Below are 27786 nucleotides of genomic sequence, written 5' to 3'. Positions count from 1 at the left end.
TGACTAGATATTAATGAAAAAATAATGCTAGTTTATGTAATGAGTCTGAACACAGGCTTATAGGCAAGTAGAAACATTCCAGGATACTTACAGACAAGGCAACAGTGGCATGGATTCCTCAAAATACATAGAATTATCTAGATTTTATCCTAATCTGACAAGTATTATTCCCTATTACTGTAGCAAAAGTCTTCTAACCCACTGTATCAATTTGGGGACACATTGATCACCTGCCATGCACAGAACCTTGACTAATAAAGTTCAGAAAGTTTTGAAGGGAATCCAAGATAGTACTGTCATGGTAGAAAATATTATCATATTCTATGAAACGGAATACAGATAATGCATATTAATACTAGAAATTATAGACTAATATATTACTAGTCTTTTGAAAAATATTTCTGTGAACACATCCTGAAACAATTTTAAATCCTAGGCACTGTAAGCATTTTCTTGAAAATGTTCTGCATAGGCTTTCTATGTGACCAGTCCTTTAAGGTGAGTAAAATATACCTAAAATCATGGCCAGGCTTCAGCCAGGATGTACCAGTCTGGGCCTTAAGGCTGTCTCCGAAAGGCTTGCCTTCTGAGGTGCCGTCCCAATTGTTAAATACTTTAATCATCATCTCTACTTATAACTCTATAGAACCACTAATTGACAAACACAAAAGCACAGCTCAAAACATCAGACATTAAGACATTACAATTACCAACAAATTGCTGTAACAAAAACCTGTGTGTCTTGTTGGCCTCTTCGGGTGATATACATCATCAATAAAAACAAGAATTTGTTTATTCACCAGCATTCCTCGATGAGGGAGCACTGCCGTACCCAGAAATGCTTATCTATAAATTATTATTAAATGCAGGCACTTAGAATAGTCTAGTTAATTTTTTGAAAAGCTAGTATGTACAAAAGCAAAATACTGCCATGATGTGCGTTAACTTAGGGGGTCACTTGGCTGGCCGAGGGCTTGGGTTTCACTTGTATATTCAGCACGTAATCGTGACGGAAGGACGAACGGACGGTGCGGTTCATGAGGGGCTGCAGAGGGCGGAAGTTGTCAACCATTTTTTTCTCTTTCTCCCCCTCAGAAGTGAAAAGCAGGGTCCGAAACTGCTCAAGCTAGAAATAGAAATAGGAAACATAAATAATGTCAGTGGAAAAACAGCTTTACACCAAGAATAAATTACTTTCATTTTTACAACTCTGAAACACTGGATCCGGAGAAGTGATTTTTGGGGAGAACACGTTCACCTGTGGACGGGAACTAAGGTGGAGGGGGCTTGTATGGAGAAAAAAGCAGCAGGAGGTGGTGAAACCAGTGGGCCCCTTGGATCCAAAGACTGGGTGGGGGTGGTAGGCTTGTCCCCCACATACTAGCTTAGGTGTTGGCCAAGAATGAGTTACTGCCTTTTCAATTCTCAGGAACCTCAGCTTTCCATGGGCAAAATAGCCAGCTACAGAATAACAGAAGAAAGAACTGAAAAAATGATTTGTGTTTTTTTTTTTTAATTTAGTTGAGTCATTACCATACACAATGTAGTCGTTATTGCTCACTGCACCTGGGCACTGTAGCAATTTATGTGAATGTATCAACCCCCCACCATCACTGTCCAGGAGAAAATTCCATGATGATGGAAATGTCCTCTGCATGTTCATGACAGCAGCTACAAGTTACATATAGCTGCCAGAAAGACGACCAGAGTGACTGAGGAACTGAATCTCTAATTCTAATGTACTTCTGTTTCATTTTAAATGGCCTCCTGTGGCTGGTGGCTAACATATTTGGACAGTGAGGCTCAACACAAAAGGAACAATCGAAGATCAAGGGCTTGTTGGCTACCGTGGCAATAGCATCAATCAATAGCCCCTTAGCTTTCTGTTTTGGAACACTTGACTTCAGGCCAGCCAGAAAATCTGTTCATGCCATTTCCCGTCACTCAATAAGGCTCGCTGTAAAGGACAGCCAGGGCACAGCGGGCAAGCCTGTGAAGATTTGTTTGGATCAAAAACTTCAGGTCAATGGGCCACCCCTGGTGGCGCAGGCGGTTGAGTGCAGCGCTGCGAGGGTGTCCACAGCCTCTACAGCGCAGGTTCAATCCCGGCCAGCCGGCCAGCGAGGGTCCCACATGGCGTGCCAGACCTCTCCTTTCTCGCCTGCTGCTCCCCTCAGCAGTGTATTTCATCAGTCTGCCTGTTCTGTTCCCAGCTCTGTCTCTGGTGAATCCTCTCATCCTCCTGCACATTTGGCCTGTACTCCGGCTCATGTATGCATGAATAAATAAATCTAAAATAATAATGATAATTTAAAGAAATTCCTAAAAAAAAATTTCAGGCCAAGTAAGGCCTCAGAGGCAGGACTGGACCAATACAGTGACTGTACGTGCAAGTCATATACTCTCATTTACTAGAAATACACCCGAGTAAGTAAGATATATTTTTATTCAGCTAGCTGAAAAAAATTAGAAATAGCCCAAATACCAGTAGTAATTTATATTAGCCCCATAAAATGAACTAGTACATAGCCATTAAAAATGATATTGAAGATCAAGTTTATCATCTATAAAATGTTCCACACATCACTGAGTGAATAGAACAGCAAAATGTTATGTACAGAATGATTCCAAATTTTCTTTAAAATAATTTTATCTATACATTTGTATAGATAAAAGACAAGGTTTTATGTATCTGTATACACGAATGACTGGAAGAATTTACTCAAACAATGATTAGCAATGAGTGGTAAGAGTATAGGCGATCAGGATTATAGATGACAGCTAATGTCTTTTTTTCCCCTTTTTTATATATTTTTACATCATTCTTCATTTTTGTACAATGCATGCTTTCTCATCTCGGTCATAGTCCCCATGAAATACCCACCACCAGTTCACCTGTGTACCATCACCATAGTCCCTTGTGCTTTTCCCGTCCCTGTTTTGTAACATCTTTTTCTTACTGAACTTTCTTTGTTGAAATTTTATTTGGGAAGTCATCACATGGGCCACTGACCCTCTCATTTATGGATTTTGTATTTTATTTTTCAGTGTTATGTCCATTTTAATGTGGTGATAGTGCACGGGTAAATTGGTGAAGGAAATTCTATGAGGACTACACCTGAGGGGTGGGGGGGGAAACATTGTTTAAAAATGAACAATGATGTAAAATATATATAAATAAATAATAAAATAAAATATGAAGCAGTGTAACAGACTGAATGTATAGGTCACCAAGCCCAGACCTACAGGCAGTCATACTCTGTATTTTGTCATTTGATTTTGATGGTTTTCATCACAGCATTTTGAAAAATTATGAGGTCTTATTTAATAGTTGCTTTCTTTATGACATCTGGTTTTGATACAACCTGTAGTTTACAAAGTTTCCTCCATTCCTGGAGATTTTAAAAGATTTTCCTGTGGGCCTCCCTAGTGGCGCAGGCAGTGGGGCGCTGCACTGTGAAGCTGTCCGCAGCCTCTGCAGCGCCGGTTCAATCCCAGCCGGCCAGTGAGAATCCCACATGGCACCGCAGACCTCGCCTGTCTTGCCCGTTGCTCCCCTCAGCAGTGTATTTCAGTCAGTCTGCCTGTTCTGTTCCCCACTCTGTCTCTGGTGAATCCTCTCATCCTCCCATGCATCTGGCCTGTACCCCGGTTCTTGTATAAATAAATAAATCTTTAAAAAAAAAAAAAAGATTTTCCTGTGCAGTCTTCAGTCTGTAGTTTATCTATTTTTTGGTCCAATCTTTGAAGGGTGTTGGTACCACAGGTTATTGGTACCTAGTTTCATAAAAAAGATTTTGAAATCTTTTGTTTTTGTGACAATACTTTGTAATTAATAAAAGTCCCTTATGGCAAGTATAAGCATTACTGTAGTTTAGTTATATTCCGAATTACACAGGATTTGGGGCATTGAAATGTTAATCACCTCCTCCTAAATGTAGTTTCTAAGGAAAAAAATAAACTTTAACTTAAAAAGAATTGACTTAATATAAAATTTCTGGACAGACATTGCTGGATTCTGTTTTTATCCTGAGATTCCAGAGAAAGATTCCCTTGAGGATTTTAAAAGGTTTTTAAACACAGCCATTCCCAGCCTTCATTCTTCCATTTAAAAAGAACTTGTTACATAGAGATTCATATTTATGCAAAAAAAAAATGCCTAAAACAATCTATCATTGTCAAATATGGAAGTAAAAATAAAAACCTTGTTTCCTGTTTTAACTCTTCCCTCTAGTTAATCTGAAGCATTTCCTAACTCATATTCAAATTAAGATGTTTGCGAATTTTAATAAAAATGTATAAGCATGACAAGATGTTTCAGGTGCTGCCCAAGTTTGAACAGAGCCTAGTCTGACAGGTGCAGACTGTGGAGCCTAGTCTGACTGATGCAGAAATATGGAAAGAACGTACCTGGTCATGGTCAACCTCCACCGGCTGCTTCTTAATGATCCAGGTGACAGACTCAGAGAGTGGCGGGGTCGTCAGGGACCCCGAGTAGGTCCAGTAATCGGGGCAGGTGGGCATCAGACAGGAAGGGTCGAACGACCCAAACTCCACAACGGTGTCCTGGCCAAGAGAAGAGGTCACGCAGTCACCAGTTAGTGGCAGAAGCCACTCAGCAGCGGGCTGGAGGGGTGTCTGGGCACTGCACTGGCTGGGAGGAGCTCCAGCCCCTCTGGGCAACTTAGGACAGAACCAAGCAGTGCTCTGCCCTGCAGTGAACTGTGGGTCGCTGGTACTGCTCGGAGGTGGGCCCAGCAGAAGCCAACGTCTCCCCCCACTCTAGTGAGCTTGCGGCAGGTGGTCTCTGCACCTCAGCTATGTAGTGGCAGCTGGTGCATAAACAGGAGGCTTAGGCCTCTCTTTTTCCAGAGAGCCAAGTAGTAACCTCCTTTCTACATTGCAATGCAAATTGAGAGGAGCCAGGGCCCTGGGCTAAGAGGGGTAAAGGGTGGGGGAGGGAGAAGGGGAGAATGAATGGACTTTCAGGAAGCAGCCCCTTTGGTCGCTGGATGCTGAACAGTTAACCTGGGGGGTTGGACAGAGGTACCCACCCTGAAGGGCACAGGCCATGGCTCCTCAAAGCTGGACAAATGAAGTGATTGCCAAACATCTCTTCTGGAAGGCAGGGGGTAAGAGGCACACAGCTGCTCTGAGTGCTCCCACGAGACCAATGAAAGGGGCAGACAAGGGGCCAGCGCTGTGCCCCCGAGACCCCAGTGCTCAGGGGCATGGCAGCCAAACCACAGAGGCTGGTGCCCACCCCGGGAATCCCTTCTGCCCCTGGCGAGGCCTCCCAGCGCCAGGGCATGTCAACGCCAGCATCATAATGGTGAGTTGTCGTCTAGGGCAGCTTTCAGGGAGACCCTGAGCACAGTTCACTTTAGGTACACTTCCCACCTGCGAGTGCCTTGCCAGTGTCTCTACTCGGAGCTGGAAATAACATGTATTTCAGGTGATTCAAGGGGAAAACATTACCTTATGCTTAATTGATGGCAAAGTATCCACCAATTTCTGTAGGCCTTGATGATGTTTGCCTAGCTAAAGAACAACAAATGAGAAAATATGAAAAACAACTGACATCTCGCTATAGAAAGTAAATTAAAATTAACCACCTGGCAATTAGATAAAAACAAACCAAGCAATGTAAGCAACATTTAAACTGGTAATTTAGAATATTACAAACATCACTGTGTCAAATTAGACACAGGAAAAAATGAGCAGACTGTTCGCGAAAGAGGTCAGGTGCCTGAGGGAAATGCGCCCCTGTTTGTTTTAAAGATCAGTTTTTCCACTGAAAATTACACTAATTAATAATAGAAATGGTTCTACGCTCAAGTGCCACATGTGGTTAGCAACTTTTCTATTGGGCTGTGCATTTTTATACCATTTAAAATATATTCACCACAATCTTGTCATTTAACTATGATTTATTTTTATCCCAATATGCTTACAGCTTAGAGTGCAAGGTTATATCTTTTCATCCTAGAATACAACACATCATTTAAAGTTGGTAAGGGTTTTCTTTTACCTTTAAAAACACCCCTATCACTGCCAAGCCATTTTCTTCCAGTGCTGCATCCTCAAAGCTTTCAAATTTGACTGCATTCCAATGTACCAGGTGCAGCTGAAACAGGGGGTTAACACTGAACCATAGAAGACGGTGCCAAAACAGACAGCCTGATTCAACATATGATATTTTAATGTGTTTCCTCACCCAAAGTAAGGTCACCTGAAAGGTATAGGACAATCTGGTGGAAAGTTAGAAATAATTGCAGGAGTAGCAATGAATATTACTTCGGAACAGAACGATATATTTGGAAAGAAATAAAAGAAAATTCATATAGCAACGTGGGTAGCATTTCAAGGAAGGATAAACATTTGTGCATTCCCATCATTATTTGCAGGAAACACTTATATCCAAAATCTATTTGCCTCTAAAGGAGCAATGTTTATAAATTCACAGGCGTTTAAGACAAATATCTTTGAAGGAATTACACAGGAGTTGAAGACAAATTTCTTTGAAGGATAATCACTTAATATGTGTTTCTTTTAAGGGGATATTTAAAACTGTATTAGGGGGAAATTGTAAGAAGAGATTTTATTTCCTTATGCCCTCCCCATAGTCCCCTACATTGACCTCAAACAGAAGCAATCGGTTATTCCAAGATGGTCTATTCTGAAACAAAGCAGTGCAGAGAGGGCCGATTGGAGAGTGCTTCGTGGCAGACTCACATACACGTCCCCACATCCACAGCTAAAATCTCCCATATGAGCTTTTGGAGAAGCCCTGGCCCCAGTCGCCCCCTCCCCAACTTAGAGGCCTTTCCTAGGAGCTCCAGAGATATTCCCACTTCTTCACAGTCGTCACTGTTCCCAAGTTCTCAACATACCTCTGCTGGGTAACATTTACTGTCCACAGTATGCTCGGAGCCCCAGGCGTCGATGGCCCCCCAGTGAAAATGGAACTGCTTCAGTCGGTAGTTGTGTTCCAGGGGTCCTCCCACGATCACTGAAATAGACATCCAACAATTCAGGGGACGGTTTCTCACACCACGGAGGAATGTGGGGGAGAGGTTGAATCTGTGGGTGGTCCTCCCACGTGAACTCTCTTCAATGGGCCACGCAGGATCATAGACAAGTGATGATAAACTTGATTCCCATGCAGCTAATACTAGTATGAGGGTGAGACCTGTATTCTGAATGACATCAAGATTTAAATACACTTTAAGCCACATACAATTGTCTAGGCAATTCTTATGGGGGGGGCGGGGCTGGAGGTCTATTTTATCTAATATATGTACAGCAGTTCCTGTCTTTTTGAGTTGCCCACTGGCTTGGAGTACCAGTTTCCATCCCTTCAGTAGCTTAAGTGAGTCTCGTGTAAGCAGTACAGTTGGGTAATCATTAAATCCATTCGCCAGTCTCTGGTTGGGGAGCTCAGCCCATTTATATTTAAAGTGATTATTGATCTATGGGGGCTTGTTACCGCCATCCTGTCTATTGTCTTCTGGGTCTGCCTATCTCTTTGATCTTTCAGATTTTTGCTTATGTTCTTCTTTTCTGTTTAGACAGGAGCGCTCTTTTCAACATTTCTCAGAAGGGAGGTCCAATATTGGCAAACTTCTTCAGCTTTTGTTTGGGAAGGCTGCAAGGCCGATTCTTGACTGAATTTTATGTTCTGTATTCACTGTGCCATTTTTTAAATGTGCAATAAAATTCAAACTTCTCTCAGCATAGTTATCCAGTCCAATCTCTTAAAACTGAAATACAGGTACAAAAGATATTCTTTCTTTTTTACACATTACTACTTTGCTTTTCAATTTTTGAAGATACTTATGAAATGGAATAGGAAACTTGCAAGTCAAAAATTATCAGTGTCCTCCCTTAGGATAATGTGAGTCAGCCAGTATACACTACCACTGGTCTCACGTGCTGGATAATAAATACCTTTTGTTCAGACTAGAATTTTTTTTGACTAGTGAAGTCAATATATTATTAACAAAATATTCAACTATGACATTTTTTAAGGTCACCCTTTCTCAGGCTTTGGGTTGCATCAATTTTTTTTTTTTGCTTGAATCTGCTAAAGCGTATTTGTCCCTTATTTCTTCCATCTAATCAGCCCCTAGAGATATCTGTACATAGTATGTGAAGACCATAGCATCTATCTCCATGATGATTAGAGTTCATTGCACCACTAGCTGAATTTTATGTACACAAATGATCAAGGAGGAAATTCCAAGGACAAAGTACACTGGATATGTCATGTTATGCTCTGCTACATATCTTACTGACTTTTAAATTATTTTATATAATTCCTTCTTTTTAAAAAAAAAATGAGGTAAGCAAAGACACCAAAAAGCACCTTTCTTTGGAGGGCAGGAGAAATGCAGAGAATAATACCACCTGATACACTAAATTAATAGGAGGATGATATGAAAGTGCACTGAAAGAAAACCAAAATGTCTTACAAAAAAATCTCTTTTTTTTCCTATGCTGGTTCCATACTGTGAACATTCTAATCTGTTGAATGAAATTGATGGTTTGGTTCTAAATGAAATGACCAGAGCAAAGAGGGCGTTTTCCTTTCCTATCCCCACAACAACAGGGGCAACACGCTGCACACTTCCTGTGTGCCTCCTTCTAGAGGATGAGCGAGGCAGAGAGGGATGTCACCAATGGGTGACTACACAACAGGGGGTGGGGGTTAGACATGGTCTTCAGGTGCGCTGGGGTCGCCATCCCCCCCCATACTAAACACATGTTTAAATGAGCTGCCAACATTTAAACCTGGACCATCTCACATAAAAGTCCACATTTCCAACTTGACTTGAGAATGAGATGCCCTGCCCCTGGCAGGCCCCCGCGCCTAGTGGGCAACAGAAGGCTGAATAGGGGAACTGGCCACCGGTCTGGATAGTCACCATTTCTCTCAAACTCTCCCAGCCTCACACATTCTCATTACTTTTCTGGCACTGTAAGTAGATCTGCATTTGTGATCCCTGGGAGAGGAGCTGGATACCCAGGCATCTGACCCAGTCCATACCATATTCTGGCCACTATACCTGTGTATAAATTGTACGGAGGGAAGAGATGAGACACATAATCACATAACGCGATTAAGCACATGCACTGTGCAGGCAAAGGACCTCAGTTGGAATTAACTGACTCGGTGTCATTAGCTGTGTGTGCTGGTAGTTTCTGAGGTGACACCTAATCATCTCCGTTTCCTGATATTCACACCTTTCACCTCTTTATGCCCCCTCCTCACACACACACAATCACACCGTGTGTGTGAGCTGACCCTTGTGACTTGCTTCTAAGGGCAAAGGAATGTTATGTCACTTTCGAGATCAGGATATAAAAAGATGCTGGTTTCTCTGCGGCTGCCCCTTCTAACTCTTCTTGCTCACTCTGATGAAGCTGGCTGCCACGTTGGGAGCTGCCCTTTGGAGAGGCCCACATGGCGAGGAAGGGAGGGTGCCTCTGGCCAACAGCGGTCAAGGAATGGAGGACCTGGGAGGACCTGTATCCTGAAAACAGTCACTTGAGTGAGTTTGGAAGAGGCTTCTTTGCCAGAGGAGCCTTGAGGTGAGACCCCAACAATGGCTGACACCTCATTGACAGTTCAGCGAGAGGCCCAATATCAGAGTAACTTGATTAGCTGCACCCAATTCCCAGTCTCTAAGTGTGACCTGCAGAACTTTCTGTGAATCGGCCCTTGCCTACCTCAGGACTTCCCTGCCACTTCCTTCTTGCTCTTTGTACACAGTAATACCTAACACAGGCATCACATTGCATCACACCTCCACCTCCACATCGATCATCCGGTGTCACCTTCCCCAGGAAGCCTTCTCCCACCAGACCCCAGGTGCACACTTCCGTGATGGCACTTACCATTCTGCATTAGCACTGTCACTGCACCGGTCTGTCTACCCACCACACTGTAAGCTCCTTAAAGTCAGAGACCATCCCTTCTTCCTCTTTCTACTCTGAGCACCCGGCACAGTGCCTGGAACTTAATAGATCTTCAATGAAACCAAGAACTAAAGAAAAAAACTGAGAAGCGTCGGTTGGGAAATCCAAGTGTTAAGAAATGCAGCAGAGAAGGGAGACAGAAAATAGTGAGTTAGAAAGCAGAGCAATGGTAATATACATCAAACAAATATATACTTTTTGATTTGAGGTTTTTGATACTTTGTTCTTTCTGTCTGTGCATTTAGATAAAAATGAATTAAACTTTCCAAAAACTAGATAATAAATACAAACACATAGGGCATAGAGTGAGAGTTATAGGAAATCTATGTAATATTCACCCTCTTCTGCTTTTAATGTGTAGGTGAAGGAGCTAGCACAGAAAGAGACAATAAAGGGAAAAAGAATGCCCAGGACCCAAACAAATCAAGTAAATTCAGGAAAAGGGCATGCAACTTTTGGGGGTGATGGACACATTCTAAAATTGGATTATAGTGATGGTGGTATAACTCTGGAAATGTACTGAAAGTCATTGTAGTGTTTTCTAAAAAAAAGTAAACATAAGACCAAAAATAGAGACCTCATAGTGTTTGTAAAAGTGTTCTTACTAGGCTCATTGGGGATGCCGCATAAAAGTGTAAAGTAAGTGAAGCAAGATGGGGCAGGAAGAACATCCGAACCATCGGACTCAGATGTTCTTGTTAATGCCTGTTGGCAATGTCGAAGGCTGTTATTTTAGAGGAGGTGAACATTTACGGGGATCACCCATGCGATGCAGCCCCGGCAAAATTAGTGCCCTTCCCCACAAGGTACTGTATATCCCACATGCACTCATTGAAATCAATAACTGGGTCTATTCAGGGGAGTAAAATGAAACAACACCCAGCAGAGGGCAGTGGTATAAGAGGCTCACATACCTTCTCTTCCACTTTTAATTTCTGCAATTGGTGGCGATGGCCCCTCTTTCATTTCTGCTTTTAGTAATTTGAGTCTTCTCATTTTTTTCTTGGTCCTCTTAGCTAAAGGTTTGTCAATTTTATTTATTTTTCCAATGAACAGACTTTTGATTTCATTGATTTCTGCTCTGCTCTTTAATATGTCCTTTCTGCTTGCTTTGGGTTTTGTTTGCTCTCCTCTTTCTAGTTTCTTAAGGTGGCAAGCTAGGTTATTGATTTGAAAATTTTCTTCTTTTCCAATATAGGCATTTTCATCTATAAATTTCCCTCTAAGCACTGCTTTGGCTGCATCCCATAAAGTTTGGTGTGTTTGGTTTTTCTCAGAGCCCCTTTCATTGCACACTCTATCCCTGGTTCTCTGTGAACACACTGCAGCAGCATTTCCTAGTTAAAAAAAAATATATATATATATATATATATATAGTATATATAGACATTGATATTTATTAGATCCTTTTTTCTAGATTTAGAATTGTTTAACTTTCTTCGTTTCTAGGATGTATTTTCCTTTTCATTTTTTACATTCATTCACTCTTCCTTTTTGAATGCTATTGATTATTTTGCAACAGTATGGAGAAATAGCAGTGAAGAATAAGCAGGAAATATGAAGTAGTCACTGGAATGTGGAAAAAGAGATAGAGAAAGTTAGGTACTTATTAAAGATTAACAGTATCTTAAAGAAAATAATTATTGAAGCATAATGAGGAGCTGTTAATTTTGTTCCTTCCTGACAAAACATGTGAATTAGCAAGCTCTCTATAATTTTTCTTGTATATTTTGTAAAATCAATACATGTTTTCTAAGAACAGTCTTTCACCTAGGGAAGGAAACATCAAGATATGACTTTGTTGTGTTTGAGGTATCTAAAGAGCTTTTATGAGGGAAATTTTCCATCAGATTTCCCATGCAAATGGGTGGATAAGAGTTATTGAATCTATTGTTCTAAAGAACAAAAGTGACTAGAAAATAAAACATAAAGGTATTTGCCCCAGATGATCTTGGAATCAACTCCCTTGATTAAGAAAACTATTAAATAGCCAGCTCTCCTGCCCACCTGGGGCTATACAGGTGCCTCTCTTTTTCTCCTTTTCCTAATAAGCTTCTCCTTAAATATATATATATATATATATATATATATATACATACACATACATATAAAAGAAACCTACTAAAGGGATGGAATTGGACTTTCAGTGGTGAACTTGATGTCGTATATATACATATTGATTCTCAACAATGTACACCTGAACCTTATATACTGTTATAATGCAATGTTACTTCAGTAAAACAAAACCTGATCTGCAGAATATCAGTTTACCCTGTGACATGTAAATATCACAAGCCACTGAGATCTTGAAATTGCTATGGCATTACTATGGCAGTAGCAGACCAATCTAGTAGTAGAACTATTTAGCTGCTGTGTTTAACGTTAGTTGTTGCAAAAGGATCATGGAAATTCTGAGGTTTGATTTCTGAAGTACACAACATGTTTGTCTTTTTCATTAAAATCTTAACACTGATAAACTAATGAAAAATAAAAAAAGAAATCCATTTAAAAAACTTCCCAAAATTTCCAACTCAATGAAGTAATGCTATATTGGCAAAAGACAGTCTCTAGACTGTCAAGGAGATTTGAAGGCTGGCCAACATTTAAGATCCTCAGGAGAAAAGAAAAACATTTGCCAGGGACCTAGCCAGGATTGAGACTAATTAATTAAGAGGGCTGGGCCTCTCTGGTGCCACAGGCGGTTGAGCGCAGCGCTGTGAAGCTGTCCGCAGCCTCCGCAGCACAAGTTCGATCCCTGCCGGCCACAGAGATACCCACATGGCGAGACAGACCTCTCCTGTCTCACCCGCTGCTCCCCTCAGCAGTGTATTTCAGTCAGTCTGCCTGTTCTGTTCCCCGCTCTGTCTCTGGTGAATCCTCTCACCCTCCTGCACATCTGACCTATACCCCGGTTTTTTAATAAATAAATAAATCTTAAAATAAATCAGTAAGTAAGTAAATAAATAAATAAATAAATGAGGGCTGCTATGCATCGGGAGAGCTAGTGTTCTATAGGCTGGGTGTGCCCACTAATAAAGCTGCGGCAAGAATAACAGTAGAGCTCTAAGGGAGACAAATCGAGCTCACCATAATGCAAGACGGCCATTAGAACATGAGAATTTGGCTTCTTGTTTTGAAGATTTCTGCAATCCTTACCTACAATGTAAAATTCCAGGCTTCCAGTTGATATGGAAGCACATGCTGGAGTTTTGGAAAAATTAAGAAAGGTCCTGATGAATCTGGGAAGGAACAATTTCTTCTCAATTTGACCTGTGTACACAACTGTCTAAAGCTTGGGCCTGTGTCATACCATAGAGGAGAAAGGAAAACAGGGGACATTAAGACACCTAAACCCTGAAGGACAGGCTCCAGTACCACCTGAGTCATAGTGAACAAGTACATCAGAGGGAAGAGAACCAGGAAGAGACTAATTCAACTGGAGGAACGGTCTATATGCAGCAGGGCCAGGGGGCCATGTCTCAGTATGAAGGCACTGGAAACTGCGGAGGAAACTAGGATACAATGGGACTCCTATAGCCTGGATAAATACAGGCATGTGCACCTCTATTTACACTTTAAGTTACATTTTTTACTTCATTCATTAACACTGTCACAGATTCATTTCCTCATATTTATAAGAGGAAAACGAATTTTCATTAGATCAGGGTTCACTGATCTCAGCTCTATCTATAATTGAGGCTAGATAGCTTCGTGCACTGAGCCTACTCTGGAGGATGCTGGCGACATTCCTGGCCTCAACCTACCAGATGCTCCTCACACCCACTGCCCTGGCCTGACAACCAAAAGTGCCTATAGATGTTGCCAAGTGTTACTAGGCCCTAGGGAGGAAAGGGTGGCAGAATTGACACTGGTTGAGAAAGACTTCTAAAGAGTGTGGCAGACTGTGGGGGGTGGGGAGTGTCCCCATCCCCCTCTCAGTTTTTCTAGGGTGATAATTATCAAATTAACATCAGACAGAATGACAAGAGAAAAACTGTAGGGCCTCCCTTGGTGGCTCAGCGGTTGAGCACTGGGCTGCAAAGCTGCCCGCAGCCTCTGCAGCGCCGGTTGGATCCCGGGCCACTGGCGAGGGTCCCACATGGCACGACAGAACTCTCCTGCCGCCTGCTGCTCCCCTCAGCAGTGTATTTCGTCAAGTCTGCCAGTTCTGTTCCCCGCTCTGGCTCTGGTGAATTCTCTCACCCTCCCGCGCTTCTGACTGTACCCAGTGCTTGTATAAATAAATAAATAAATAGTTAAAAAAAAAAAAAAAAAAAACCTTTATAAAAAAAAAAAAGAAAGGGGGCGGAGCAACATGGCGGCGAGGAGACGCTGCGAGTAAGATCTCCCATTAAAAAAAGTTAATAGGGAGGAAAAGCGGCAGGTCCCAGTGAGAACTGGGACACGGAAGATAAACGGACGACTCCAGCAAACTGCCCGAAGAAGAAAGTTGCCATAAAAGAGGACGAGAAGGGAGGGAAGCGCAGAACCCTGCTCCCCTCCCCCGCCCACAAAGTCGGCACTCTCCGACCGGCAGAAAGGAGGGAAACAACAAACCAAAACGGCCAACAAGAAAAACGGACGCAGCAAGTGGGACTGTGAGTGGAAAGGAACTATTGCAGCCACCACACCCCGTGAACGGGAGAGGTGAACCCTGCAGGATCCGCCGCGGAGGTGAGCTCCAGGCGCCATTAAAGAGAGCCCCGCCCCCCAGGAGGAGGCCAGCACCAGCACACAGCCCCGGCCGCCCGGTAAGGTTGCGTGCGGAAAGCGGCGCGGATCCGGACCGGATCGCAGCTGCCCAGGTCCCCGCGCCTGCGACCTAGGCTTGCGGGGAGACAGCGGAGGCCCTCCCTGAGTGAGCAGGAACAAGGTGCCTAGGCAGGGGAGCGGGATTCAAAAGGCGCCATTCCCGCGCCACTGATCTGGGCTACAGCCTGCGTCCTGGAACTGAGGGCTTTGGAACAGAGACCCGGGGCACGAAATTAGGGGGAGACTGCGGAGGCCCTCCCTGAGTGAGCAGGAACAAGGCGCCCAGGCAGGGGAGCGGGATTCAAAAGGCGCCATTCCCGTGCCACTGATCTGGGCTACAGCCTGCGTCCTGGAACTGAGGGCTTTGGAACTGAGACCCGGGGCACGAAATTAGGGGGAGACGGCGGAGGCCCTCCCTGAGTGAGCAGGAACAAGGCGCCCAGGCAGGGGAGTGGGATTCAAAAGGCGCCATTCCCGCGCCACTGATCTGGGCTACAGCCCGCGTCCTGGAACTGAGGGCTTTGGAACTGAGACCCGGGGCACGAAATTAGGGGGAGACTGCAGAGGCCCTCCCTGAGTGAGCAGGAACAAGGCGCCCAGGCAAGGGAGCTGGATTCAAAAGGCGCCATTCCCGCGCCACTGATCTGGGCTACAGCCTGCGTCCTGGAACTGAGGGCTTTGGAACTGAGACCCGGGGCACGAAATTAGGGGAAGACTGCGGAGGCCCTCCCTGAGTGAGCAGGAACAAGGCGCCCAGGCAAGGGAGCTGGACTCAAAAGGCGCCATTCCCGCGCCACTGATCTGGGCTACAGCCCGCATCCTGGAACTGAGGGCTTTGGAACTGAGACCCGGGCACGAAATTAGGGGGAGACAGCGGAGGCCCATCCTGAGTGAGCAGGAACAAGGCGCCCAGGCAGGGGAGCAGGATTCAAAAGGCGCCATTCCCGCCCCACTGATCTGGGCTACAGCCCGCGTCCTGGAACTGAGGGCTTTGGAACAGAGACCCGGGGCACGAAATTAGGGGCGTGGGTTCCCCACGACGGTGGGGCACAAGGCAGACACAGCACCCCAAAGCCGTTGAGGTGTACCCTACCATCCCCGCTCTGCTCCCTGTCCCACGGGGTGGAAAATCAGCTCCCCAAGGGCTCTAGGAGAGATCTCTGGCACCACCTAGCGACTTGAAGCCAGCAGAGGCTCCTGAAGGAGCTAGTGGCCAGCTGGGGAGTTTGCCCACACCGGGCCCCTTCTGAACAAGTAGTCTGAGCCCACAGGGAGAGCGAGCACCCACAGCCGGGGCAGACCAGGTGCGCAGAAGAGTGTGCCTGAGACCAGACACGCAGGGAGTGTGTCCCACATCACCATTTTAGAACAGGGACATTTCTTCAGTAAAGACTACCTGCAGAAGGCTTCCTCAGGAGCCAGAGGTGAGCGGGGGAAGTTCGCCCATGCCAGACCCCCTCTGGCCTGCAGTCCAAGCCCAGAGGGGAGCAGGAACCCACCGCCGGGGCAGACCAGGCGCACAGGGGAGTGTGTCCCTACATCGGCATTTTAGAACAGGGACCTTTCTCCAGTAAAGACTGCTTGAAACTGACAGATGACTCCTGGAAGAACCAGAGGGGAACAGAGAAGCCCACCCAAGATGCCGGCCAGTCCCAACTACACAGTGTCCCAACGCATACGGCAAATTAGAAAACAGACAGTAGGGAGGAGAAGAACCACACGCAACCTAGCAACTCTCCAGAGAAAAAGCACACCACAAAAAGAAAGCCAGCCCCCAGATTGCAAAGACAATAACTTGGAAGAATTTCTGAGCCTTCCAGAAAGAGAATTTAAAATTGCCGTGATTAAAAAACTAACAGAAGTCATAAAGGAAAACAATGATAAGGGAAAAATAATCAACGATCAGAAGAATGCAATTGAGTCCCTAGAGAGGGAAAACAATGGTCAGAAGAAAGAAATTGAGTCCCTAAAGAGGGAAGTAAAAGAAATGCAGGAGATCAAAGAATTAATGGAAGAACTAAAGAATTCTGGGAAAAGCAATGAAAGCAGAATAGATGAAATGGAAGAACGAATAAGTAATCTTGAAGACATAGAAATAAAAAGAACCAAAACAGAAAAGGAAAGAGAAGTACGAAGGAAAAAGAACGAAGAAAGACTTCGGGAACTATCTGACTCCATGAGGAAAGGAAATATAAGAGTTATAGGAATACCAGAAGGAGAGGAGAGAGATGTAGGAACAGAGAAAATATTCAAAGAGATAATTGAAGAGAACTTCCCAAATGTGAAGAAGGAGCTGAAAATTGATATACAAGAAGCAAGAAGAACACCAAACTTCCACGACGAAAGGAAAAATACAGCAAGACACATAATAGTAAAGCTCCCAAGAATCCAGGACAAGGAAAAAATAATGAAGCTGGCAAGAGGGAAGAAACAGATAACATTCAAAGGAAAACCAATCAGGCTGACATCAGACTTCTCCGAAGAAACACTACGGGCAAGGAGAGAGTGGAGGGACATAGTCAACAGACTCCAAGAAAACAGATGCCAACCAAGAATACTCTATCCCGCAAAGCTCTCCTTCCTCTTTGAAGAAAGAATATGGACCTTTCCAGACAAACAGAAACTCCGGAATTTCATTGCAACTAAACCCCCACTCCAAAAAATACTACAAGGAGTCCTAAAGCCAGAACCTCAGAGGGACGAATAACAATGAAAGAAGGCCAAAAAAAAAAGTTATTAAAAGAATAAATAAATAAAATCAAAGGAAAGACAAACACAATGGCAAATACAGATGTTAACATATCAATAATAACTCTGAATGTAAATGGACTAAACTCTTCAATAAAAAGACACAGAGTTGCAGCCTGGATTAAGAAACAAAACCCAACCTTTTGCTGTCTCCAGGAAACACATTTAGCTACAAAAGATAAAAATAGGCTCAAAGTTAAAGGATGGAAAACAATCCTACAAGCAAATGGACCAAAAAAGAAAGCAGGAACAGCTATACTTATATCAGATAAAACAGATTTCAAACTCAAAAAGATAAAAAGAGACCCCAAGGGTCACTACATTATGATCAAGGGGACAATACTTCAAGAAGAAATAACACTCATTAACATATACTCACCAAACGAAGGAGCACCAAAATATATCAGACAACTGTTGTCCTCTCTGAAAACAGACATCAGAGAAAACACATACGTAGTGGGAGACTTCAACACACCACTATCAACAATGGATAGATCAACAAGACAAAAAATAAGTAAAGAAACTAAAGCTCTAAATAAGGACCTAGAGCAATTGGGCTTAACAGACATCTATAGAACACTAAACCCCCAAAAAACGGAGTACACATTTTTCTCAAGCGCACACGGATCATTCTCCAGGATCGATCACATACTGGGGCACAAGACAAACATCAACAGATACACCAAGATTGAAATCATATCAACCATCTTTTCTGACCATGAAGGCATCAAACTAGAAATAAACCATAAAAAGAAGGCAAGGAACTTTCCTACCTCATGGAGATTAAAAACCACACTACTGGAAGACCATTGGACTAAAGAGGAGATCAAAGAAGAAATTAAAAAATTCTTTGAATTGAATGACAAGGAGGACACCAATATCCTAAATGTATGGGATGCAGCAAAAGCAGTAATAAGAGGAAAATATATAGCAATAGAAGCTCACATCAAGAAACAAGATAGAACGCAAAGAAACAACCTAATCTCGAAGCTCAAAGATCTAGAAAAAGAACAACAAAAAAACCCCAAAACCAGTAGAAGAAAAGAAATAATAAAAACCAAAGCAGAAATAAATGAAATTGAAACTAAAAAAACAATCCAAAAGATCAATGAAACCAAGAGCTGGTTCTTTGAAAAAATCAATAAAATAGACAAACCCCTAGCCAGGCTCACAAAGGAAAAAAGGGAGAAAGCACAAATAAACAGGATCATCAATGAAAGAGGAGAAATCACAACGGACACAGCAGAAATCAAAAGAATAATCAGTAACTACTATGAACAGTTATATGGAAACAAGTTCAACAATCTAGAGGAGATGGACAAATTCCTACAACTCTACAATCACCCAAAGCTAGATAAAGAAGAAATAGAACACCTAAACAGACCAATTACAATTAGCGAAATTGAAATGGTAATAAAAAACCTCCCCAAAAACAAAAGCCCAGGACCTGATGGATTTACAAATGAATTCTACCAAACATTCAGAGACGAATTAGTGCCTATCCTTCACAAACTCTTCCAAAAAATTGAGAAGGAAGGGACAATACCAAACACGTTTTATGAAGCCAACATTACACTAATACCAAAACCGAACAAGGACAACACAAAAAAGGAAAACTACAGGCCAATCTCCCTAATGAACACTGATGCAAAAATCCTCAATAAAATTTTAGCTATCAGAATCCAACAATGTATCCATAAGATAATTCACCACGACCAAGTTGGATTCATTCCAGGGGCACAAGGATGGTTTAACATCCGAAAATCAATCAACGTTATCCAACACATCAACAAAAAGAAATATAAAAACCATATGATAATATCAATAGATGCTGAGAAAGCTTTCGACAAAGTGCAACACCCATTCATGATAAAAGCCCTTGAAATTCTTGGGATACAAGGAACATACCTCAACATCATAAAGGCCATCTATGACAAGCCAACAGCCAGTATCATTCTCAATGGTGAAAAGCTGAAAGCAATTCCATTAAGATCTGGAACAAGACAAGGATGTCCACTCTCACCATTGCTTTTCAATATAATACTGGAAGTCCTAGCCAGGGCAATAAGACAAGAGAAAGACATCCAAGGAATCCAAATAGGAAAAGAAGAAGTCAAACTATCACTATTTGCAGACGATATGATATTATATATAGAGAACCCCAAAAACTCCACAGAAAAGCTAATTCAACTCATCAATCAGTTCAGTAAAGTGGCAGGATACAAAATCAACACGCAAAAGTCAGTAGCCTTCCTATACACAAACAATAAATCTGAAGAAGAAGAAATCAAAAAGACCATCCCTTTTGTTATTGAAACAAAAAAAATCAAATATTTGGGAATAAATCTAACAAAAGAGGTAAAGGACCTATACAAAGAAAACTATAAAACACTGTTAAAAGAAATAGAAGAAGACACAAAGAAATGGAGAGACATCCCCTGCTCATGGATTGGAAGAATAAACATTATTAAAATGGCCATCCTTCCAAAAGCAATATACAGATTCAATGCTATTCCAATCAAAATTTCAATGTCATTCTTCAAAGAAATAGAACAATTATTGATGAAATTCATATGGAATCACAAAAAACCCCGAATAGCCAAAGCTCTCCTGAAAAAAAAAAGAAGGGAATGGAGGCATCAGACTCCCAGACTTCAAACTATACTACAAAGCCATAATCATCAAAACTGCATGGTATTGGAACAAGAACAGACATACAGACCAATGGAATCGAATAGAAAATCCAGAAATAAACCCACAAATTTATGGTCAACTAATCTTTGACAAAGGAGCAAAGAATATGCATTGGAACAAAGAAAGTTTGTTCAATAAATGGTGCTGGGAAAACTGGGTCGCTACATGCAAAAGAATGAAGCTTGACCACCACCTCACACCATACACAAAAATCAACTCAAAATGGATTAAAGAACTAGACATAAGACCTGAAACCATAAAATATATAGAAGGAAATATAGGCGAAACACTACGTGATTTGCACATCAAAGACATCTTTACAGACACATCACCCAAAGCAGTGATAGTGAAGGCAAAGATAAACAGCTGGGACTACATCAAATTAAAGAGCTTTTGCACAGCAAAAGAGACGATAACAAAAACAAAGAGAAACCCCACCAACTGGGAGAACATTTTTGCACCCAACACTAATGATAAAGGACTGATCACAAAAATCTGCAAAGAGCTGATGAGACTCAACAACAACAAAGAAAATAATCCAGTCAAAAAATGGGCAGAAGAGCTTAAAAGAAACTTCTCTGAAGAGGAAATGCAAATGGCCAACAGGCATATGAAAAAATGTTCAACATCACTTGTCATCAGGGAAATGCAAATCAAAACTACCATGAGATACCATCTTACACCAGTGAGAATGGCACATATTAAAAAAACTAGCAACAACAAATGTTGGCGAGGGTGTGGAGAAAAAGGAACTCTTCTGCACTGTTGGTGGGAGTGCAAACTGGTTCAACCACTGTGGAAAGCTGTGTGGAGATTTCTGGACCTACTAAACATAGAGCTTCCATATGATCCAGCAATTCCACTCCTAGGTATTTACCCAAAGGACACAGAAACATCAATTCCAAAGAACACCTGCGCCCCTATGTTTATAGCAGCACTGTTTACAATAGCTAAGCTTTGGAAACAACCCAAATGCCCAAAAATAGATGACTGGATCAAGAAGATGTGGTACATATATACCATGGAATATTACTCAGCATTCAAAAAAGATAAACACATGCAATTTGCAGCAACATGGATGGCACTGGAAGGGATTATGCTCAGCGAAATAAGCCAAAAAGAAAAAGAAAAATACCGGATGGTCTCACTCATAGCAGGAATCTAGAAAACTTAAATAAGGGACCAGGAAAATGAATAACTATAAGATAGTGAAAATCAAAATCAACAAAAAACTATGAACCAGAGACACTTTTAGGGGGGCGGGAGGGGAGGGATTGGGGTCAGAATGGGGGGGCTGCAATTGTATGGGGAATATAACAATAAAATTTATTTAAAAAAAAAAAAAAAAAAAAAAGAAAAACTGTAAAACAAGAGCATAATGATTGTATCCTCTCCAAATGTGTCAAAATGATGTGGCTTATTTTGAGCTGAAGTTACTCAATGCCCTACAGGCTTACTAAAACTTTTACCACTCCCTTAATAAGGAATGAAAATTGGGGGTGCTAAACAGAATTAGGATTTTTTTTTATCAGAAATAACCTTTCCATTGGAGAAACCTATCTCCACGAAACCAATTCTAGAACATCTGATTTTGTCACATGAGGCACTATTTCCTTGTCACGTGAGTCTCTTCTCCCCTCGCAAGCCCTGGCCCCTATCCCATTCCTGAGTTCTGGATATGTACCCTCATGTTGCACTATTTACTTTAGCATTTACATCCCTGTAGAATTTCCACACATATGTAATTAAGTTTGCTCTTTTCTCCTACTGATCCTTCTGATATTAATTTGATTGCTTAACCAATCTGAGAGAAACCCAGAAAGGTAGGGGGACATTGCCTCTCCTCCCTGACAGTTAATATCTGGGCAGAATGAAAAAATGGGTAAGACTCAAATACAATATATGAATTTGAAAAATCTTTTAAATTGTGTTTCTTTTAAACTAGGTAACATTGTTTAATTAACAAAACTAACAGAATATGAGTTTCTATTTTTCTAACTCAACTGGTTGTTCAGATTAATCTCATGCACATATGAATAATCTTTTTAGCCTATTTCAAATGCATTGTAATCTGATCAGTTTAGTCTGATTAAATAGCATTACTGTTTAATATAAAAGTTCCTTGTAAAGTCAGCATACGGAAAATTAGTGCACATTCAATGCAAACATACAAATAAATTCTGGATAAGCTTCAATTTCACACACTATCTTCTATAGCAATTAAAGTATCTATACATGAGATATATCTATCAATATATACTTACTAATGAAACTCTCACCTATACCGGTAGAAGAAAACATGCATAAAAATTAGGAGGGACTTTTTTCATACATTCAAAAAGTAGGTCCCATGAGCCTCGTGCCATGGTCCTCCAGAAGCAGTGTACAGTTGTCCCGTTCACCCGAGGTGAGACCACCAGGCTGGCTCTCACCTGATTTATCTGAAGAATCTTCAAATTCCACGAGGAAAGAATACCCGTTATTCCAGATGTGGAGGCAGGTGGCTGGGTCATAAGAGATGGTGAGTGGTTTTAAGCCAGGATCGTAGACACTGTCTCTCCACCGGATGTTGATGGGTGATTGGCGATCGCCTCCCGGAACCAGGTCCGTGCTCTCCCAGAGTGGGTGCACTGGGAGAAAGCACAGTGGGGTTGTCATCACAAGGTCCCATTTCTAGGCTCACACACCCGGCACTTGCAATTGTGGAGAGTCTGTTGTGGCTCAGGGAGCCTGGAAGACTTAGGAGTCAGCCAATTAGGGCCGTCACCACTGACCAATGCAGAGGACAGGGCAGGTCATGCACCCTGCAGAGCAGTGGCCTTTTGCCACCCAGCAAGACTCCAGCTTCTTGTCTACCTTCTAATTCACCCAGACTCATGCCTCTGAGCTCTGTGGCAACAGTAAAATGCCTGGAGATTAGCGCCATGGGTAACTTTACTAGAACCCACCAACAAGACCAGCTTTAAATATGACCACAAATTAATAAAATTGTCAATAATGGACTTATTTTCCAAAAAAAAAAAAGGGAATGAGAAAGATGAGGTGGAATTTTTAGAAAGTGAACTTTGAGCCAAACATTGTACGTTTTAGTTAGTTGGTTAATGGAAATAGCAGGGGTCCTGTAAAAGGAGCACCGCACAGACGTGTGTATGATCAGCTCACCTCTTTGAAAGTGGACTGTGAGGCTTCAGCAGTCCTGCTATGTAACCTGGGTAGAATATTCACATGCTAAGGTCCCTCCAGTTCTGTTTGTCCCGTGGACAGCTATGGACATTATATGGTAAGGTATACACTCACAATTTGTCCACCTCAACCCTAATGATAGAAGGATGCTGATGATGGGGAGGAAGGCTTACCACCCCAAAGCAGCCTTCTTTGGCATAGGGATTATTTTAATCTGGTTCTTTTTTAAGAAACAGCAGACCTACGAAAAGTACTGAAAACTGAGAAATCACTTTTTTCGTAAAAGATATTTACATTTATAAGGGAACTCTTGATTTGTAAGGGTGTCTCCCTCTCCGAATCAGGAAGTGGAGGATGAACAAATATCTAGAAAAGCTTATCAATGAAGAAAGCAATGACTTAAATCGCATAACAACCTTACCCTTGCTTACTGTGCCTTTCCTGATAACTCCCCTAAATGACTCCCCCTACCTCCCACATCTTCTTTTGTGTTTAGCTGAAGATGGTATTTAATGTGGTAACTTGGGCCCTTTTGGGGAGTTAGTTTTCTTGGGTCTCCCCCATATATACCAGAGATATACATGGTATACCAAATACTGGGTTTTTTTTCTCTTGCGGATCTGTCTTTTAGTACAGAGGTCTAGTCATATATGCATAAAGGTAGAGGGAAAACCATTTCTCCTCCCCGACACATAACCTGCCTCCCCCACTAATGTGCAATCCAGAACTGCGCTGGCTTCCAGTCATTTGTGACTTGAATGAATAGGATAAAGAACATTGCTGGGAAAGTTTGAGTCTTTTTATTTGCTTTATCGCCATATTATTTTTTTCTTTAAGAGTCTTCAGGATCATCTCTTCTTTGCCTTGCCCATGACCACAACCTAGTTCATGACTCCCCGCACTCCTTACAGGGCAGACTTCATGCCATGCCTCTTGATATTTTCCTTCTCTCACTCCCCTCTGCTCCATCTTCCCAAACTCTGGTCTTGACATTTTCTCCAATCACTCTGATCTTTCCTTCTGAACTCACACTGCATTTGTTCTTACACCATTGAGCACCCAACCATTCTGATGTAATGTGTATTTGCTTTATCTGTTCGTAGGGCCTTTGTCAACTCCAAGCTGGTAGGATCTGTGTCCTGCACCTTTTCTACAGTCCTAGGGCTAAACTTGGTACCAGGCACAAGGGAGGGACTTAACGCTTATTTTACTGATAGAGAAAACCAAACAAGTCCATACCAAGGCTCTCTACCCCTTACCTCATACCCAGGGAAGCAAGTGTACCCCAGAATACCTCCTGCAAGATCACATCTGCCTGTTTCTCTGTTTCTGCCCAGTCAGTTGAGCCCCCTCCTGATAGCCACACTACATTAAGCAAACCTTCATCTGCTCTTATTCCTGAACAACCACTCTCTGTACCTGCACTGTTTACTATGGTAGCCACTTGCCCAAGTTGAAATTGAGATATGATATAAATGTAAGCTATCGAGGGACTTTGAAGACTAAGTACAAAACAAAAAGGATAAAATATTTCTCATATAATCGTATTCATTTCATGTTAAGATGATAATATTTTGGATATATTGGGTTAAATAAAGTATATTACTAAAATTACTTTTAGCTATACATTTACTGTATTAATGAAATTAGTACATTTTAATTTTATTTAGTAAAATTCAATTAGTAATTAATTAGTAATTACCTGTATGGCCCCTATTCGTGGCTCACATTCTATATTTACTGGACACTGTTGATCTTTGTCCTCAAAGGATATAGCCCTCCCCAAGACGTTCAGAACAGGCTTTCCCAAGGAATGTCACTTTGGCATATAAATTATTTTGAACTGAGATCAACTGAAGCCCTCCAGCTTCACAAGAAATCTTTACCACTCCCTTAACAACCTAAAAGAATGAAAATTGGGGGTATTACCCAGATGTAGGGTCATCTCCAGAAATAACCTTCCTGTTGGAGAAACTTATTTATAGCAGGGCAAACATGTAATTACAGGGCATCTGGTTTTTGTCATGAATCCCCTTCCTCTCTCCTTGAAGTTTCAGGGCACTAGCCCATCCCTTAGCTCAGGATAAAAAGGCTTTTGACCCCATTTATAGAGAATGTAAATGCTATATATGTAATTTAATGTTCTAAAGACATAAGCATATTGGAATTTAGACTTTGAACTTTCAATTTGCTGCTTTAAAAGTAAAACTTTAGTAACTAGAGAAATATGACTCTTTTTTTCCATTTTAAGCCTTACATGGCAAAATGCCATTGTTGAAAATAAGCCAGTCTGGGTAGGATGTGGTCCTGCTGGTAGGAAGCCACGCCCAGCAACCAGAAATTATGATTTGGCCAGTTCATTTTAATAAAAGCACAGTCTGTGTTGGAGGAAACAAACTGAACTTATAACAAGAACACATTGGTGAAGTAGTTTCAAGTGCTAGTATTTAGTTGGATTAGCATTACTAGTATACCAGCATTCCTTCCTTATGTATTTCTTCTTTATTACATGCATGGGGGGGTCAAAAGAGTAAACCCACAGAGGAAGAGTGAAGAAAACTAGACCTAGAAAGAAACCAACACTTCAAAATTCTTTCTCAATTCCTTTAAAATAATGGAAAACATTTTAAAAAATCCTCTTTAAGAATATATTTAGCTGGGCCTCCCCGGTGGCGCAGCGGTTGAGCGCTGGATTGCGAAGCTGCCCGCGGCCTCTGAGGCACCAGTTCGATCCCTGGCTGCTCCCCGGCCACCGGAGGAGGGTCCCACATGGCGCGCAGACCTCTCCTGCCGCCCGCTGCTCCCCTCAGCAGTGTACCTCGGTCCTTCTGCCTGCTCTGCTCCCCGCTCTGGCTCTGGTGAATTCTCTCACCCTCCCGCGCTTCTGACTGTACCCAGTGCATGTATAAATAAATAAATAAATCTTTTTTTTTTTTAAAAAAAGAAGACTATATTTAGCTGTTCAATTTTTCCACAAACTCATCTCTCCACAAATCCATATATTATCTTCTCCTATCACCTCAGTGATTCTTAAGCAGGGGCAGTTCTGTCCTCCAGAACTCATCTGGTAATGTCTGCGAACATTTTTTGGTTGTTACAACGGTTGCAGCTATTGGCATCTAGAGGGCAGGGGACTAGGAGGCTGCTAATAGTGCAAGAGTGCATACTACACTGTGCCTCAATAGCACAGTGACACCCCCTCCCCATGTCAACAGAACCCTGCTGAAGAATATCTACACCATCAGGATGGGATGTGATGGTAATTTGTATTTCAGGAGTGGAATAAAATGCCAGAGGTTTCAGATGCCATCTGCTACCTTCCTTGATCTGCTGTGGTTACAGCACAGCACACACTTGGCAACTCGAATTAACTGCAATTTATAACTCCAGAACAAATATTCCAGAAATCACAGATCTGCTTGCAAACATTAATATGCAGCGTCCAGAATGTTAAGACTCATAGAAATGATTCAGTCCATGGAACAACTTCAGCAAAACAACAATTGCTAACAAGAAACAGTAAAGAAAGGGTTCCAAAGTATTTGAAACTGGACATCTCCCTTGTCCATTTCTGCATGACATCATTCCAACAAGTTAAAATTCATCAAGAAAAGAACTTCCCACATTTATTTTAAAAAACAAATAGAGACCAATTGGCTATTCACACAAGTGTTAAGGCCAATCATACCACCACAATATGCCACTGATAGTCATCAGAGACAAACATTGAACACACCTGATTTCTATGAAACAATTCACTCTCTTTAAGGCCAGGGTGTACTCACAGGCTCGGTTCCGGGTTTTATAAGTGCAAGTGTAGAGGCTGCAGGGCCTCACTGGCATGGTCGCCGGAATCTGGAATCTTCTCCACAGAGATTTACACGGAGAGATTTGAAGAATGCCTCTCAGGCTATTCATCAACATTTTAGCTTGAAATCTCGATCAGTTCCCAAACAACTTGAAGGAACCTGATAACCTAGAGGAAGAAAAAGGACAGAGGAAAAGAGAAAAATAACAGATTAAGATCTTGTGGAAACCTGTAAGTAGGACAACATTCAGACTGCTCAGACAGCTGGCCCACAGCAGGGGGGGTGGGGGTGGTGGAAATAAGAGTCAATAGTTTATTCACTCTTGTCCCTCAAATTCATTAGTCACCTCCTTGGCAAGGTCTGGGTGACTAACTCCTTGCTTTGCCTTCCCCTTCAGGGGGGTAAAGAGCAGAGGTGCAAAGAAATGGTTCATTTCACCCACGAGAATGAAAAGACTATTTACGTTAAAGACAGTCCCCAGAATCCAAATGAATTGCCCAGCACTGTATTAGTGTAGTTAAGAAGACTCCCTCTAGGCAGCCTGATTAAAAAATTTAATCTGCATCTGGATGACTGAAGAAAAGAAACGTGCTAGAGCCTGCCAAGACAGCCATGAGAG

At 42.1% G+C, this 27786-nt stretch overlaps 1 protein-coding gene across 1 annotated transcript; it reads right to left on the bottom strand.

The window, feature by feature from the left end:
- Positions 1 to 946: 946 nt before the first annotated feature.
- Positions 947 to 27276, bottom strand: CA5B (carbonic anhydrase 5B; the record flags this gene model as incomplete). Its single annotated transcript, XM_084258816.1, has 7 exons — positions 947 to 1126; positions 4411 to 4566; positions 5479 to 5541; positions 6032 to 6127; positions 6894 to 7012; positions 22608 to 22805; positions 27144 to 27276. 7 exons carry the CDS (start codon positions 27274 to 27276, stop codon positions 947 to 949), a joined length of 945 nt encoding a protein of 314 aa, XP_084114942.1.
- Between the last annotated feature and the right edge of the window lie 510 nt (positions 27277 to 27786).

Source organism: Talpa europaea (genome assembly GCF_964194135.1).
Source record: "Talpa europaea genome assembly, chromosome: X".
Taxonomy (NCBI): Eukaryota; Metazoa; Chordata; class Mammalia; order Eulipotyphla; family Talpidae; genus Talpa; species Talpa europaea.
This window is presented reverse-complemented; position numbering and strand designations above follow the sequence as displayed.